Genomic DNA, 16,189 nt, shown 5'->3' with positions numbered 1-16,189 from the left:
CAGCCTTCAAGGAGTATATCCTCAAAGCACTGCTACTGCGAGGAGGCAGATGGAGAAGACATGCCGGCTTGATGATGATAGCAGATGTCAACAAGTTAACAATCTGAAAAGGAAACTAGCAACACAGCAGTGCTTCTTACCCAAATGTTTCAAGAGAGGGGGGTGGGGTGGGGAAAGGCAACATGGAAAATAAGATACGTATCAGTAGTGGTGATCAGCAAGAGCTGTAAAAGACTATCTGATGCTAAATCTGTAAAGTAGTGCTGTTGAGTGGATTTATCAAAAAAAGTATTTCACTATTTAGGCTGTCACAAAGGAAGAGCATTTACTTCAGATGCCATACACCAACTGGGCAATTAGGCTTCCAGTCATACATGCCTTGTGTACTAAAGTGTGTGGGGGGGGCAAGTCTCAGCCACTTACAATTGCCCTTGCAATCTTTTACAATCCCGGATATTCAGTTGCTTGTGCTGTTGTGAGAGTTCTTTTGTTTGGGATAACATACTTAGCTTTTATTTCTCCAGGGTTTTTATCTTAGGGATATTTGTTTTCTGTGTTGGTTTTTTTTCTCTCCCTTAAGGAAAAACTAAATTGTCAGAGCTTTTTTAATACTCCTTTCACATTATAAAGCAATTCATTTTTAAAAAGATTAAAAGAAACATACATTTTCTGTCTGAGAAAAAAAAAACCACACACCTTATATGAGGGACAGCTTGGTACTTTGTACCAGTGAACAACATCATGAAACATATGTACAATAGTGGAAAGTCTCAGGCAGCTTTCACAAAAGAATTTCTTGATTTGTGAATTTCTGCTGTTTTTCTTAGGCCAAATTTTTAGACCAACAGCCATTGCAAGACACTGAGTATAGGTGATGAGCAGACATGGGACTTTAGGTACCTTCTCCTAAAGGAAAAAGGATAAGAGAAGCTGTGTACAGCAAAGTCCCCAGAGCCACCATGACGCTCCATGCATTGCACGTGCCTTGTGAAACCTTTTGACCTGTTCGCAGCCCTTCCACATGGGACTATGATGTTCCAAGTACCACTGGATGGCCCAGTGTCACTATGCACTTAACAGAGATTTGGAGTAGGTTTTCCAAGCATGATATGGAAATTAAAATAAAACCAGGTGTATCAACATAAGCAATTAGTGAAAGTATCCTGGCCTTTGAAGCCAAATATAGGCCTAAGGTGAGATAATACAATCTGGAACAAAAAGTTATCAGCTATAGATACAAGTTTTCTAAGTGTGTGATACAGTTATATGATAATAGCTAGTTGATTGCAGTTACTTCAGCCCTATTGACAGTGCTGAATGTAGTAGCTGATGCAGTTAGTGCAGTTGAGAGGTGCCTAGCAAGACTAAGGAAAATACAGATATTTAACCCAATTACATGCTTTAGCTACTGTTGGTGCTATTTAAATAAAAATCTCAGAGCTTGCTGCTTCAGTTCACTTCGGTATACAAAATTATTGGAAAAAAAGTAGTTAAAAAATCTGAAGTTGGAAATTACTTTAGATTTATTAAAGCAATTTTCTGTTCATTTTATGTCTGCATGATTCAGCTGAGCTCTTCTCTGGAGCTTTTATATCTTTACTTGAGGTCTTGGGTCAGTCGTGCTGCAAATAATCTCTTTTTATGAGTAGACTTAAGGCATGTTTGTTTTCTGTGTATTGATTTAGGAACAGACAGTTAGTTCCCAATCCAAATCTGAACAAGTAAGTAGTTGTTCTTGTTGTGTTCTATTTGTGTTGCAGCACGTTTCATCTTGAGTGTGAGGACATAAATGCACGATCTTATTTTTCACAATATACTGCAGAAAAAAAAGTGCCAGTTGCTTGAGCCTTGTGTGGAAAACCCAGTTTTCACCAGAAGATCTCCACAAAAACAAGCGCCCCACCCCAAACCCCCAACAGCCTAATAGAGCAGTCCTGTGCGCACTAAGAAACGAAATCCTTCGTGGTTCTTGTAGCTTCAGTTAAAATACAAACCCGTCAATATTCCCATTTGATGTTTCAAATGCAAGGAAGTTGCTGTAGAAGACGTCCTCTCCTGGGCTGTTGGCTTTCTGTCTTTCCTGCAAAGCCTCACGAGGCGCAGAGCACAGCAGAGCCAGGATGCCACACGAGATGATCCATCTCATACACACCCTCCGCTCCTGTCGCTGCTGCTCACCGGGAATGGACCAACATTGGTACCCGTGATGAAGGTCGGCGTGTTGTGCTGAGCAGCACAGCGCACCCTTCCTCGCTCTGCAGCTACAGCTGAGCACTCTGTAGAGAGAACAAACCACATTTAAGGGCTCTGATGTTCTTCATTTCTCTGAGATGGTAAAATAGCACTTCGGTGCTGAAAGGAGTGTTCAAGTCCACCAAGAGAATTGTTTTTCTCATGTAGGTAGCACCAGAGTTATGCTAGCCCATCTAGCTGTTTTGTTGCAAAACTTCAGACATGTTGGAGCATTGGAGACAAACAGAACTGTACTGATATAAGTTCATAAAGCTTTTTTAGAAGAGGAAAACTTACTTTTTTCCCAACATAACTAGAAGTTGCAGGTGATATTGTTCATATATTAGAAGTAGAACACTGCTCTCGCCCAAAATCCTTGTAAGAAACTAGTCCCCAGATTTTTGTAGTTTGTGTGATATCAGCCAGATACTCAGGTGTTTAAAGAGGTTCCAAGGATACTTTTGCACATACTAAAGATGCTTCCAAAGATTCCTTTCTTCTGGCACCTCATAAACCATCCAACCATCCAGGTCCAAGAATTACCACTGTTTTATTTAAAAGCCAGGGATCCCTCCACATATAAGGCAGAATTATTTTTTTGTTTAGTCAGTACAATATTTTTATATGATTTTTAATTTTTTTAACAACAACAAAAAAACATTCTAGGTGTGGGAAGTCATTCCAGGCCATTTTGGGAATAGGATGTGCAAAATAAACTATGTGCACCCACTGAGAAATTTGTAGTTGTTTTCTGTTTGAGTCTATAAATTTCTCCACATTGATCAAGCTCAGCTGGATTGCACTGCACTTAACACCTCGGACTATGCAAGGCATGATGAGATTGTCCATCCTATTTTTGGCAATCACTGCATTTTGTTTGCCCATTTTGTGGTACTGTTTATTCCCTTTACTGGTCTTTTTTCCCTCCGCCACTCAGTGAACTTTCCTTTTCCTTACCTGAAGCTGCTACCTCTTATCTATTACTTCCATAAGTCACATCTGCTTCTCCCTACCTACTATGTCCCCTGAAACTTTGTGATCTTCTGTACAGATCTTCCCATCCCCCTTCTCTGATTTGCCATTTCTGAACATCATTTTAGATCATCTTTTCCTATCCAGCATGAAATGGGTTCTGCTGGCAGAAAGACACAGCAGCTTTACTGAATGTGCTCAGGTTGCCTGAGATTGCTTGATAACAAAGAAATTGCAATTTCTGATAGGTAATGCTTTCAGATGTTAAGCCTGGGACAGCCATGGGGCAGAAAAGTCCTTCCTAAAGGCACATTCCCTTCTGTTTATGAAGCACCATCCTTCTGAGTTACCAATGAACCTAGTTTGCTTTTAGCACAATCTCAGTGCAATTTGGTGCTGTATTCCTTACACATTAACAAAAAATATATTTATTTGTTTTCATGTGGAAGATAAAAATTCAACGCCATGCACAGAAAAATCCTTTATGTTGTAGAGTTATAGACAGGAAAAAACAATGAAGTACATCTTATTATATTCAGTGTTTATTTTTACATTGAAAGCTATTGCTGTTTCTTCCTGATAGTTTTGCTGGCAATTACAAGGTAAAAATGTTTTATTACGCAAATTACATACTTCTAGCACAGTGTTTTAAAATGAAAATTACCTATATAAAAGAGACTTTCAGTCAGTCGATATAGGCAGCTGGAAATTGGTTTGAATGCATGCAGCTAATGGTCACAGCAATTTGCGTGGGAGCAGGTTTAATGTAAGTCTAGGCACTGTTTACTTTAGTTATGCTTTCATAACTGTTGGACAACAGGACTGAAAAAATGCTATAGTAAATTATGAATAAAATCAAAAGCTAAATACTTAAGGCACGGATTTTTTAGAATTCTGGAGTCAGTTATCTAACAAACGCGTTTTAATGAGATGTGGCAATTTAATGCCCTTTAAAAACAAAAAAAACCCACCCTAAGCTGGTCTTGTTTCAGTTGTCAAGTAATAACAATTATCGGTAATAGATTAGTAGTCCTATTGACATCAATGGGAGGACAGAGTGCGAGGAAATATTAAGACTGTAGACAAATAAATGTATTGTATGATTATTCTATTTTGGGGATCTTGCATTGCAATGAGTAGGTTAAGCTTTTCAATGCTGATAGCTAATACAACCTCCATCATAAAGCTTTCTTCATCTGAAGTCATCAGACAATAAAATTTACTCTCCCTGTTTAGCAAGGAGAGGAAGCCACTTGCTATAAAATGTCTGAGGTGAACTTGTTTCTTTTTACTCAAAGTGTACCTCTTGCACAGAGGGTTGAGAAGGTGGAGAATATCATAGTCCTCGTGTGTTTAATTGTTTCTTTATGCCCTGGAATTCAAAGAGATTTTAGGATGTGTTTGGCAGTGGCTTTCCCTCTATAATCAGGTTGCTATGGTAAACCTATTATTCTAGACAAAGAAAGAGTATGTTTAGTAAAGTGCTGATCTCTTTTCAGTATAATGTGAGCTTCGAATTACTTTTGAATGATTGAATTTGTATGGTAAGTATTTTATCACAATAACTAAGAGAAGAAGGTCACAGAATAAGGTGTGCCTTCTGTTATTTCAGCAGCAGCTACATCTGACAAAATAGCAGTATGGCTGAAGCAAGCTTACCCTGCAAATATCCTGCTTTTCCCAGGGAAGCAATCTGAAATTGTTACAGAATGCTATTAATCTTTGTGTTTATCTATTTGGTAATAAACTGAGCCTTTGAAGTTTACATTTGCTACATCCTATGTAGTTATCTGTTCAGAACAGTAGGACTTCAGTTCTCTGCTAAATTACCTCCAGAGAGTGACCCCACCTTACATAATCTAACAAAAATCTCCATACTTTTGGAGGTAAAATACACTTTTTAAGCCAGTACAAAGTTGCAATTATTTAGCGCTAGCACTAAACACACTTCTCATGTTCCTAGGGCTGATTTTGTCAAATTAGTAAAAAAAAAAAAAAGGAATTATTAACTAAGAACTTGAGTATCAGTTTCAGCAGCAGCGTACTAAACTACTATATCTGTATCTTTGAATATTTGAAAGTAAAGAAATAGCTCAGAGAAATCCTCTTCCAGAGCACTTACTGACTGAGGTTTCTGTCCATTTTCAAGACACTTTCTGTTCTGCTGAGGTCTGCAGTCAGATGATCTAAATCATACATTGAACTTAGGTGGGAGCCAGCCAAAATAAAATACAAGGCACAGATATCAACAAGGAATTTTGGTTTTTTGAATATATGTGTTGGTATTTTATTCATTAGCCAAGATGAGAAGATTGAGAAGTAGGGCCAAAATCCCCTTTGTGCTTGATTTTGAGGTGACAACCTGAGCTTGTATCTCTTACATGACAAAAATGTGTCCTGTCTGCCTAGAGATGGGATACGCCTAATTTTTTTTGCTCGTAAAACAGTTGCACATGAAACTAAAATGAATAAATATTAATTGCAGCAGGGACTGAGAGGAACTTGTTCCCATTCCAGTGCAAGTGCCCAGTGACTGAGTGGCTCTTCGGTCATTCTGACTTATTAAATTAAGCATTACAGAAGGTAATGCTTAATTACAGAACATGCAGGACACTCATTACAGAACCTTCCTTTGCTCGTCCCTCTGGAGGCTTTGCCATCTCTGCTGACTCCTATCTTCAAAGCAACTTGCTTAAACTGATTTTATTGTCCTTCAGGCATCCTCCTTATTATAGCATTAGCTGGCTAGAATACCACTGTTGAAGATGGTTCTTTTGTTTATTTTATAGAGCCTTCACAACAGATGGGTCCTGGTCATCAGGTACCTATCTGCCTACGGGTGACTGACTGTGCTTTGGGACACTGCGATGTGACATTTTTGTAAAAGTAGCCATGTTGTCTGAGGTGGATGCATAGAAAGAGACTGTGAGAGCCCCAAATAGTGATGAGTTGGACTCATTAAAAATCTCTGTATGTTTAAATACTAAGGAATTCTTTTTTTCCAGTTTCTAATGTAGCTGTCCTTGGCAAATAATTATAGCTTAGAAAATGCAGGCAAATAACATCAATCATTCTGTAGGTAATCATATTTTAAATGTTGACATGATTGCCAAATACAGCTGTATTTCGTGGTGTGGTAGATGCACTTCCTGTTATAGGTTTCTTCCTGGAGCGAATATCCTCATATAATTGACGATGCAACAGTTTTAAAACTATGTATATTATAAAGGTATCATGAAGTATTTGCTGTTAATTGTCTCTATCAGTATGCCTTTTTCTAAGATTCTTGCACTTTATGTTGATCATAAAATGTTCTTCTAGATTGAATCCTGGCACACAAAATGTCAGCTTGAAAGTGCAATGCTTTGGGAAGATGAAGAGTACAGCAGCTATAAAATGAGCTGGGAATTTTTTCCATAAGTAATAAGATACCCCCCCTACTCCAAGTTAACTAGACTGTTTTTCTAAAAAAAAAAACAAATTTAACAAATTTAGGTTAGAAGTTTTTTTAAAAAAATCAAGAATGATCTGGGACTACGTTGACTTCAAAGGTTTTATTGTCACAAAACCTACAGTTAGAAAAGCCCCACTAAGGTTCTCCTTTCCCATTCAGCAAAATACTTTGGCAAATGCTGAAAAAATATTGTGCATGCTGAACTGTTTGGTTACGTAATGAAAGGCTGCACTTGCGTGTTTTTTTCGCTTTGTAGCTACAGTCGCTCCTACTGTAAATTTGGGTTCTGCAGTCAGTAGGGCAGTGTCCGGGCCGAGGTTGAGTCTCACTGATGATGTGATTGAATTGGATTGAGAGGAACAGGCTTTTCTGCATCCTAATCCATGTCTCTGGTAGCCCTTTTTTACACACAATATTCTTTCCCAAGCCCATCGGCGTATTACTTCGATCCACGGTTTGTGTCACATTTAGAGCATTCTCACAGTAGCATTACATGAAAACAATTTAAAAAATACAGAGGCAAACCCTTAGAAGTTAGGAAATAACAAAATCGATCGTACCTGGAACTCAGTTTGTCTCATATATGTGCAAAGTAAGACTGTCCTTGATCTTATTTTTTTCCACGTCTGACCATTTAATACTCACTGCTCTGAGGGCTTTGGAGTAGAAGATCTGTGGGAGTTTGGGTGACTCTATTCGCCCTTTAAGCTCTAGGGAGTTCTCCTGTGAACAGGTTGATGGAAGGAAGGACTCTGGCAGAGGTTGTGCTTTCAACTTCTATTTCCTCGGGTCTAGGCAAGAAAAATTATAGGGTTTTTTGCTTTCCAAATGCCTCACAGAGTATCTGAAGAGTTATGTTTCTACACGAATAGAAAATATCTTAGATAGCCCCGTGCATAGACTATTTAATTCTAATCACATTCATTTTGGAGTTCCTGAGGTATGTGCTAAATATTTCGGATCAATTATAGAGGTTAATTATGCAGTTAAGCATGTGCCATAGCTCTGTTATGTAAAGTTGAGATATGAAAAACATACAATGCCAATGATTGCTTATTGTTGCTGTTTCCACCAAGATATAACAGTGATATCTTTTGCTTCTGGTTGCCATGGAGGAGGGATAGTTTTGGTTTGTTTTTTTTAATAGTGTGTATGTGCATACTTTAATTAATACAGAGTGACTTGTAGCGTGTCTTTGGTGGGTAAGGTGTAGAATAAGTTTGGGGTTATATTTCATGTATTTTACTTTACTGAACTCATGACTCTAACAATTGTTTATTCTTACAGGGAGATGTGAATGTGGGAAATGCACTTGTTTCCCTCCAGGGGACAACAGAGTTCATGGCAAAAACTGTGAATGCGACGATCGACAGTGTGAAAATGCGGACGGTGATGTCTGTGGGGGTATGCGTTCACTTAATATAGTATAATATAATTAATATAAGTCTTGAGAATTTATAACTTTCTGTTCCTCCTGATTTTATAACATATTGTCACTATAGACATCACTGATTGATTATAATAGATTATGGATTTTTGTAAGGAACAAGCTCTATAAATATTGAGAGTTAGTGAATATTTATTTTAAAACTTCAGAAACACTAACAATGAAGTGGATTAAATACACCTAATAGCATAAATGTAATTGCTGTAGTATATCCCAAATTCCATCAGTGTTCAATAGAGAATACAAACACTTAAAGGAAAACCTGAAAAACTAGGTAATTTTACTTCTTGTTTTCTACAGTTGATGTTTTACTGAGAATGTTGTATGTTAGCTAAAGGTAATAATGATCAGCAATACTTTTGAATATTTCATATTCACGGACAGTGATATGTTTGTTTTCTAAAAAAGTAGTGAAAATATATTATGAATGAATATAAAAATGCTTGAGATACATTGTCATAGTAATTGTACATGCAGATGGTTTATTTTAATGTTGACAGTGAAAACCTCACTTTTTGATTTTCCAGTAATATATGTTGGTGTTAACCAGTATTTCAAGTTAGTTTTTGATATGTAAATGTACACATACCATGTGGTAGTTTAAAAACAGGTGAGTAGTATTTGTCCTAAATACTCCCTTTCTAGTTTTTAGTGGCTTTTATTTTTAAAATGACTCTTTCCTTCTTAACATTAACAAAGTACTTGGTATGAACAATGACATATTTTATTATATTCCTTATTTCTATGTAAGAAAAACCCATATTGCTTTATAGTCCTTATGTACGTAAAAGATTCTGCCTACAGGGAATATTTCTTCAAGGTGTTTGCCATGCAGAATGTAGGCATATATGGAAAATTCTAGTTTGACTGTCTAACCAGCCGTAATAATAATTTATAACATTCAGTGTAATTCAATAATATGAATGTGTAGAAAAAGAATAATTTGAAATTTAATTTTCTATAAAGAACATGAAAGCAGATAAAAGCACTGAAAAGCTGGTTCGTATTTGTTATAAATTAAGTAGTTGAGAACCAAAAGTCATCATCTTCCATGGTTAAAAATATCTCTTCTGTTTATTTTATTTATATTTTACGTTATTTGATGATAATGCTTCAATGTTAATACTGCTAATTATATTGCACATTTTGGAAATTATAGACAAAAAATCCATTCTTCCTTATTAGGAAGGATACAGGGATAGTTTTAATTTTTGTTGATGGCTAGAGCATCTCACACTTAAATGAACAATCACCTCAACACCTGAACCAGTGTCCAATTTTTTTACTGTACGGGAGACACTCTAGGTCACCCTGTTACCTGAATAAACTTCCCTCTTTAGTCTAAGTAGCTTTGTCCAAAGAGAATGGCAGAATTTAATTAATTAATTTAAACCCCATATGCTTTAAGCTTATTTCCCTAATTTTGAAACAACAAATAGAGAGGAAAGACAGCCCATGAACTACAAATCAGTTGTAGTCTAAGGCTCAATTTTTCCACCTTCATTCAAGCTGGTAGTTTAGTTACTAATGATTCTCTGCAGGTGAAAAGAATTATATGGGAAAACGCAATTCAAGTGATTGTGCCCTGTTTGAAATTGCATTGCACAGCATCTGTTGACAGGACTTCAGAAGGCCCACTCTGTGATTTTTGCTGTTCCAGGGAGCAGAGCTTATTCCTAATACTTTTCCCAAAATTGTAGAATAAGCGCCAAATCAAGAATCCTGTTGTCCTGGGCTTTTTTGTAATTAAAAAGAGAGGAGGAAGCGTGGCATAAGGGAGATGATTAAATCCACCAAGATGTGAGCTGACCTCTTAAGTGACTCAAGGGAGACTAGAGCATCTTTGCTCATTCACAGCTGTCTGAACTTGGCGAGGTGATGCTGGTGTCTAGAGTTTTAGTCTTCCCAATTAGAAGTCATGCCACTACTAATACTGTCCTTTAAAAATCATTGGATTTCTGTAGTAGATCTGTTGGGATTCCAGTGGTAAATAATTGGCAAATCATTTTTTTCATATTCTTGATATTTTATTTCTTGTTCTATTATATTTCTAAATATTATTTGAGATATTTTTAGGTTATTCTATATTTGGTTGTAATTTATGCCTTGAAGCATGTTCCTATGTTGTTGTTATTGCACAATTCCATCCACTTTTATTCTTTTACAGCAGAGGGAGAACTGTTTTCCCCTTCCTCTGTTTCTGTTCTCATGCCACAGAAGTGTTTCTTTGTGCTTGTCTGGTTCTTCCATGTGAAGTGCGCTGAGATTCAAATTAAGAAACATAAATGTCTTACTAATCATGCAGTTTTCTTCCACACACCACTCTTCCTTCTCTTGGCTGCTGGAGCTCTGAAGTGGCTCCTTCCTTCATTTCCCCTCTTTCTCCCTCTATTTCCTCCCCCACCCCCCCCTTTTTTCTTTTTTTTTTTTCCTTCTTTTTTTACTGCTGGCAGATCCTGAAACCTTATTTTCTTTGACCATCCAGTGTCCTTCTGTGCTTCTGATCCACCTGCCTCACGAGGCCACCACCCACCCCAATAACTTAAGGCAGCACCTACTTAGGTGTAAATACTATGTACAGGAATGTTTATCTTCAGAGACTCCCCATCAATTGCACCTTTCTGTTCACTCACCATTTGGCAAGTGAATTCTCCTCACTTTCCTCACCTTCAAACTCATAATATAAGCTATTTACTCCTTATGCATCTTCTGTGACTTCATCTTTCACTGTGGCTTCCACCAACATTTTCATTGAAATGGCTCTTCCCACAGTTTCTGACCAAATGTACAAATTTCTGTCATTGTTATCCCTTTCAAATCCTCAATAGCCTCTTGTATTTCTGATGGCTTCAGCCTTAGTCTTTAGTAATTGTCAGATGTTTTGCTTGGCTGATATCTATCCTGATAACATTTTGAATGTTTCCTTTGATATACAATATTTCACATATCTCCCCTTTTAGGAGATTCTACCAATTTTAACCGTATTTTCTTTCCTCTTTTGCAATCTATCTATTCACAGAACTTCTCTCATTGATTTTGCACTAACAGCACACACACCTTTCTCTCTTCCTTTTGGGTTTGTCCATGCTTCCATTTCAGCCTGAACCTCTTGACACCTCTTGCTGAACTGCTTCTTCCTTCCTCTTTCCTTCTCCTCTTTTCATTACTATTTTTCTACCACTGTTGCTACCTAGGCAATCATTATCAGGGCATAAGCCCTTGCTAGTAACTCTGGCTTCAGAGAACTGTGAGCTGGACCCTGTGAATGTGCAGGGTCTGACAGTGAGCACTGAGTGCCTGTACGCACGAGGAGGAAAGAGCAACGTTTTCAGATTAAATGCATGCTGCAATGAGAAACGTGAATGACAACCTAAATGATTTGAATAAGAATTGTTGCTGGCCTCCTCTGACCAGCAGAGATTGATTAATAGCTTGCTTTCCAGACCAGCTGTCCATGCGACAGTAGAAAGACATGAGGCAAAAGATATGATAAATTAGGGTACAACTGAGTGAAACCCTATTACCATGCTTCTGCATGATTATAGTGAGTCATTCACTTAAAAATTCATCTGTCCATCATTGCAGTACCAGGAATAGAGACATTATGTCTCCACAAAGACAGAGGTTGCAGGAGGACTCGGCATAGATTCCACAGCACTCTGCTATTAGAAATGGATTCATAGAATCGTAGAACAGTTTGGGTTGGAAGGGACCTGCAAAGATCATCTAGTCCAACCTCCCTGCCATGGGCAGGGACACCTTCCACTACACCAGGTTGCTCAAAGTCTCATCCAACCTGGCCTTGAACACTTCCAGGGATGGGGCATCCACAACTTCTCTGGGCAACCTTCTCCAGCGTTGCACCATCCTCCTCATAAAAAATGTCTTCCTTATATCCAATCTAAATCTACCCTCTTTCAGTTTAAAAGCATTGCACTTTGTTCTGTCACTACAGGCCTTGGTAACAAGTCTCTCTCTGCCTTTCTTATAAGCACCCTTTATAATATCGAAAGGCCGCAATAAGGTCTCCCCACACCTTCTCTTCTCCAGGCTGAATTAACTCAACTCTCTCAGCCTTTCTTCACAGGAGAGGTGCTCCAGCCCTCTGACCATTTTTGTGGCCCTCTTCTGAACCTGCTCTAACAGGTCCATGTCTGTCTTGTTCTGGGGGCCCCAGAACTGGATGCAGTACTCCAGGTGGAGTCTCATGAGAGCAGAGAGAGACCTTTTCCTCCCTTGACCTGCTGGCCAGGTCCTCCCTTTGTGTTCCCTTCCTTTGCCTGTGCCTCTGCACAGAGGCTTAATATGCTATGGCTGGAGGAGGTGTCTCATGCAGCCTTTTTGAGATATTCTACCCAAAGCCCATTCCCTACAGTTCAGATTTTTTCAATGATGTAAGATTTGCCCAGGTGTATTGCGGTGTTGATCCACAGCAATATTTAACGTCATGTTTTATTTGCTTTACTTAGTTCTTTGAGTCATTCATGTGCAAGTTAAGTGCGTTTGGTGCACACACGTGACTGGAGAATCACAGGTTTGCCAGCGCAAGTTCCTTCTTGGCGTGGCTATGTCACTGATGTACCCCAGGCTTGATACTTATTTATCCTGTATCCTGGTGAGAGACATTTCTCTCTGTCCTCTGAGGTTATGGCTGTGCTGCTAGCTGCAGATGTGTCCTGAGCTTTCACGCGTTATTTGTTCCCCTACTGTGTCCAGTAATGTTTCTCAGTGATGTCATCGTTGGCTGCTCCACCTCACTGGGTTGACTGTTGGCCATTATATTGTCGCCTGCCTGCCCTCAATCCTGAAAGAGAACAAGAATTCAGAAAAACACTAAAGATCAATTTGAAATTGATTTGATAATGCTCTTAACTCCATTCATTTTGATTTGTTCTCTGGACCATTGTTGGCCTAGCTGTGAGTCCTTGTCACAGCAAAGTAGCAACCATTGAAGGGATAAAACAGAAGCCCTTTTGGGTCCTCTGTGTGTTACTGGATGGTGCAGGATTATGCCGCTTAAAAACTCTACGATAAAAACAAACCAAACAAAAATAGTAAAAAATTGGTTGAAGCTCCACACAAGTTTGTCACTAGGGCCACTAGCAAAGGTTGAAACTCAGAATACGTAACTCATAGCAAGGCCTTTATGTATTTCTAGGGATGCTCCTATTTTGTTTTATGTCAGTATTTCAGACTGTGCTTTATATAGTAAGACATCAATTAGATAATCAACTTTGATGAAACCTTTTTTTATATTAAGTTATATATGTTTGCACTGTCCTCAACACTAAGAAACAACTACGCCTCTGGTCATCCCAGTAAGCCAGTTCTTTGACTGGCAACAATATAATACTTTGAGAGGTCTGATTGTTTATTTTCAAGTGAGCAAATTCACTTTGATGACATCTTAACTATTCGTTTTAGCCATGGCACATCAAAATACAATCCTAACACTATAGGGAATCCAGCTGTGTAACGTCATGTCACATCAAAGAGTAAATGAAGCTAGCTTTTCTGTTTGTGTGTACCAATGCCTTTTGGTAAAAGGCATTAGTTCTCATTAGTTCAAGATTCTAGTTGTAGTATAAAGGCTTGTAAAAGCTGGAGGAGCTGATTTATTCTTGGAGGAAATGCTGAGGTGGTTGGTATTTCCCTCCTTCCTCAGGTCTGCCTTCACACCGCTTCTCTAACTGTAGGAAACCAGCGCAGCGAAAACTCTACATGAGACTTTATGGGAGGGGAGGTTAATACTTTTTTTATATAAAATCCCCAAGTAAATTATTTTTCACCACTCGGAGACATTCTCTTATTGATTTAATTCACTCGCATTCTCACACCCACATACAAGCATCAAAGTGTCTGGATTTAAGTAGTTTGGTCAGGATCACCTGTGTGTGACACAGAAGATGGACAAGAGATGCTGCCCATCAAGTTCTCAGTAGGTCTTGTTTCATCTTGACTGACAACAACAAACTGTTTTTTTAGACACATCTTTTATATAGTTTAGGACCCAACAGTTAGGATAGTCCTTTGCATTCATGATTTTTCTTACTTTTATCTCTGTAAGTTTCAGGCAAATCTGGTGCCTGTATCTGTGTTTCCTCATTTTTGACATTCTTAGGACAACACTGTTCTTGTTGGGTTCACAAGGAAAGGAATGATACAAGTTATGCACTGTGTCAGAGCAGGGACCATGTTCTTTTGACTGAGGAATCTAAAATACATATAATTGTTACAGAATTCACTGGGCATTTTTATACTATTTAATAGTATATTTTATTATGGTATTTGTTGTTGAAAAATGCAATTGATTCTTCTGGGGAAAAAAATTCAACACATGCTTACTGGGTAAAACTGGTCCTAAAAAAAGTGAAAATTACTGTATTAGGTAGTGGAGAAGTCAGAGGCTACCTGGCATAAAGCCAGTGTGATTTAGGGTTTTATTTTGACAACACTAAGTAGAGAGTCAATGATTCAATGCCTGTGTCCTTGCACTTAACTACTTCATCCTAGCTCTGAGGCACATTCAGGGTCAGCAACAGATAAACTCGAAAGGATCAGTATGTATTGAATTAGATACGAGAGTGACTAATGTAGCCAGTACAGGTGTTAATGTGCATGGTATATTCTGTATTAAATTAATTTGGTTTTACTTAGCTGATTTTACTTTTCTAATTTTTCCTTTAAATACACTACAGATTTCTGTCCCGGTCACCCAGCCATTTGTACAGGTGTGTGAAAAGTTGAGGCTTTACATAGACGCACAGAGAACATAGTTTGTTAGCTTTTCAGATAGCATAAAACATGATTTAGGTTTGTAAAAGTGAGCAGTAAAGGAATTACTAACGCATCAACATTTAAGTTGATTAATAGATATTAATTTGCAAATCCAAAAGGGGCTTATATGTTGAACCTTGTATATTAGGCTATAAATAGCCATTACGCTATATCCATGCTCCCCCTCTGTTGAAGTCTGTGTGCTGTGTCCAACTAAAGCCCAGCTCTGAGAAGGCCGTGCTCTGAAGACTCTAAGACACGTGCAGCCCATGCCAACATCACTTGAAAGTTTGTTCCAATAGTCATCATCCGTGTTTGAAATGCCGTTTCGCTGAATTTGTCAGGAACAGATTTTCTCTCTGGTTCTTGCTTTGTCTTTCTCTTGGTAGTTTGAGAATCCTCATTCAAAGAAGGTAGTTCAGATCCTGCTAAAACACTTCTTAGCCTCTTTTTCAGTGTGGGTTTTTTGTTTGGGTTTTTTTTTTTTTTTTTTCCTTTTCAATAGGCTAAGCAGATACAGATCTTTGAAGTTCTTTCAACAAGCCATTTTCTCTGCCCTTTGAATTCTTCCTTTGGAACTCTTTGGGACTATTCCAAGTTTTTCAAAATCTCTTCAAACATGGATATCACAGTGAGTTGCAGAACTTTAATGTCCATCTCATCAATGCTTTAAATGTTCCTACTCATTTCTGTCCCTACTCTCTTCTCTCCTGTTATATGCATATGAGGATGACATGAGCCCTTTTCAACGCAGTGTTTAACTTGAAGGTTTTACTGAACTGCCTGCCTGTTGTGTTGCTCAAACTGGAGCCACAGTCCACCTTTAGTAGACTTGGACAATACTAAGCAACCTATTATGAAAATATAATAAGCAGTCAGTATTTTGCTTCACATTTATATTGGGTTTCTCTAACCGCAGTTGTCACAACTGTTCCAGTCTTATGGGATTCTCCAGGTATTCAATAAAAATAAAAATCAGTGATCAAGTAATGTTTTTACTAACTCTTTTAGCATATTTGGGCAGGTTAATGAAGCCTGATCACTTAGAAATATTTCTCCCAGATAGATGTTGTTTAATATTCTTATGTTAATAATACAATGGAAAGTTCTTTATCATAGTCTTGTAATAAAATATTAGAAAAACCTGTTTCTATTTAAGTACAGAGAGAAATATTTGTTTCATTTGCTCTATTGTTCTAAATCAGGGATCCTGCATTATGCTGAGATTTTTCATATTCCTAGTACAGTTTTAGAACTTCTGATTTTTCATCCAGTTATAGAATTTTGAGTTGTTTGGGGGTTTTTTT

General features: G+C 38.0%; 1 protein-coding gene across 1 annotated transcript in view; it reads left to right on the top strand.

Annotated features, from left to right (window-relative positions):
- ITGBL1 (integrin subunit beta like 1) overlaps positions 1–16,189 on the top strand; it is a 145,580-nt gene that overhangs the window by 117,750 nt on the left and 11,641 nt on the right. The window contains exon 8 of the mRNA XM_049815880.1: positions 7,946–8,062. Coding sequence (XP_049671837.1) covers positions 7,946–8,062 — 117 coding nt within the window. The remainder of the gene's footprint in view (positions 1–7,945; positions 8,063–16,189) is intronic.

Source organism: Accipiter gentilis, chromosome 13 (genome assembly GCF_929443795.1).
Source record: "Accipiter gentilis chromosome 13, bAccGen1.1, whole genome shotgun sequence".
NCBI classification, from domain to species: Eukaryota; Metazoa; Chordata; class Aves; order Accipitriformes; family Accipitridae; genus Astur; species Astur gentilis.
Note: the sequence above shows the minus strand (reverse complement) of the source record. Positions and strands in the feature narration are given on the sequence as shown.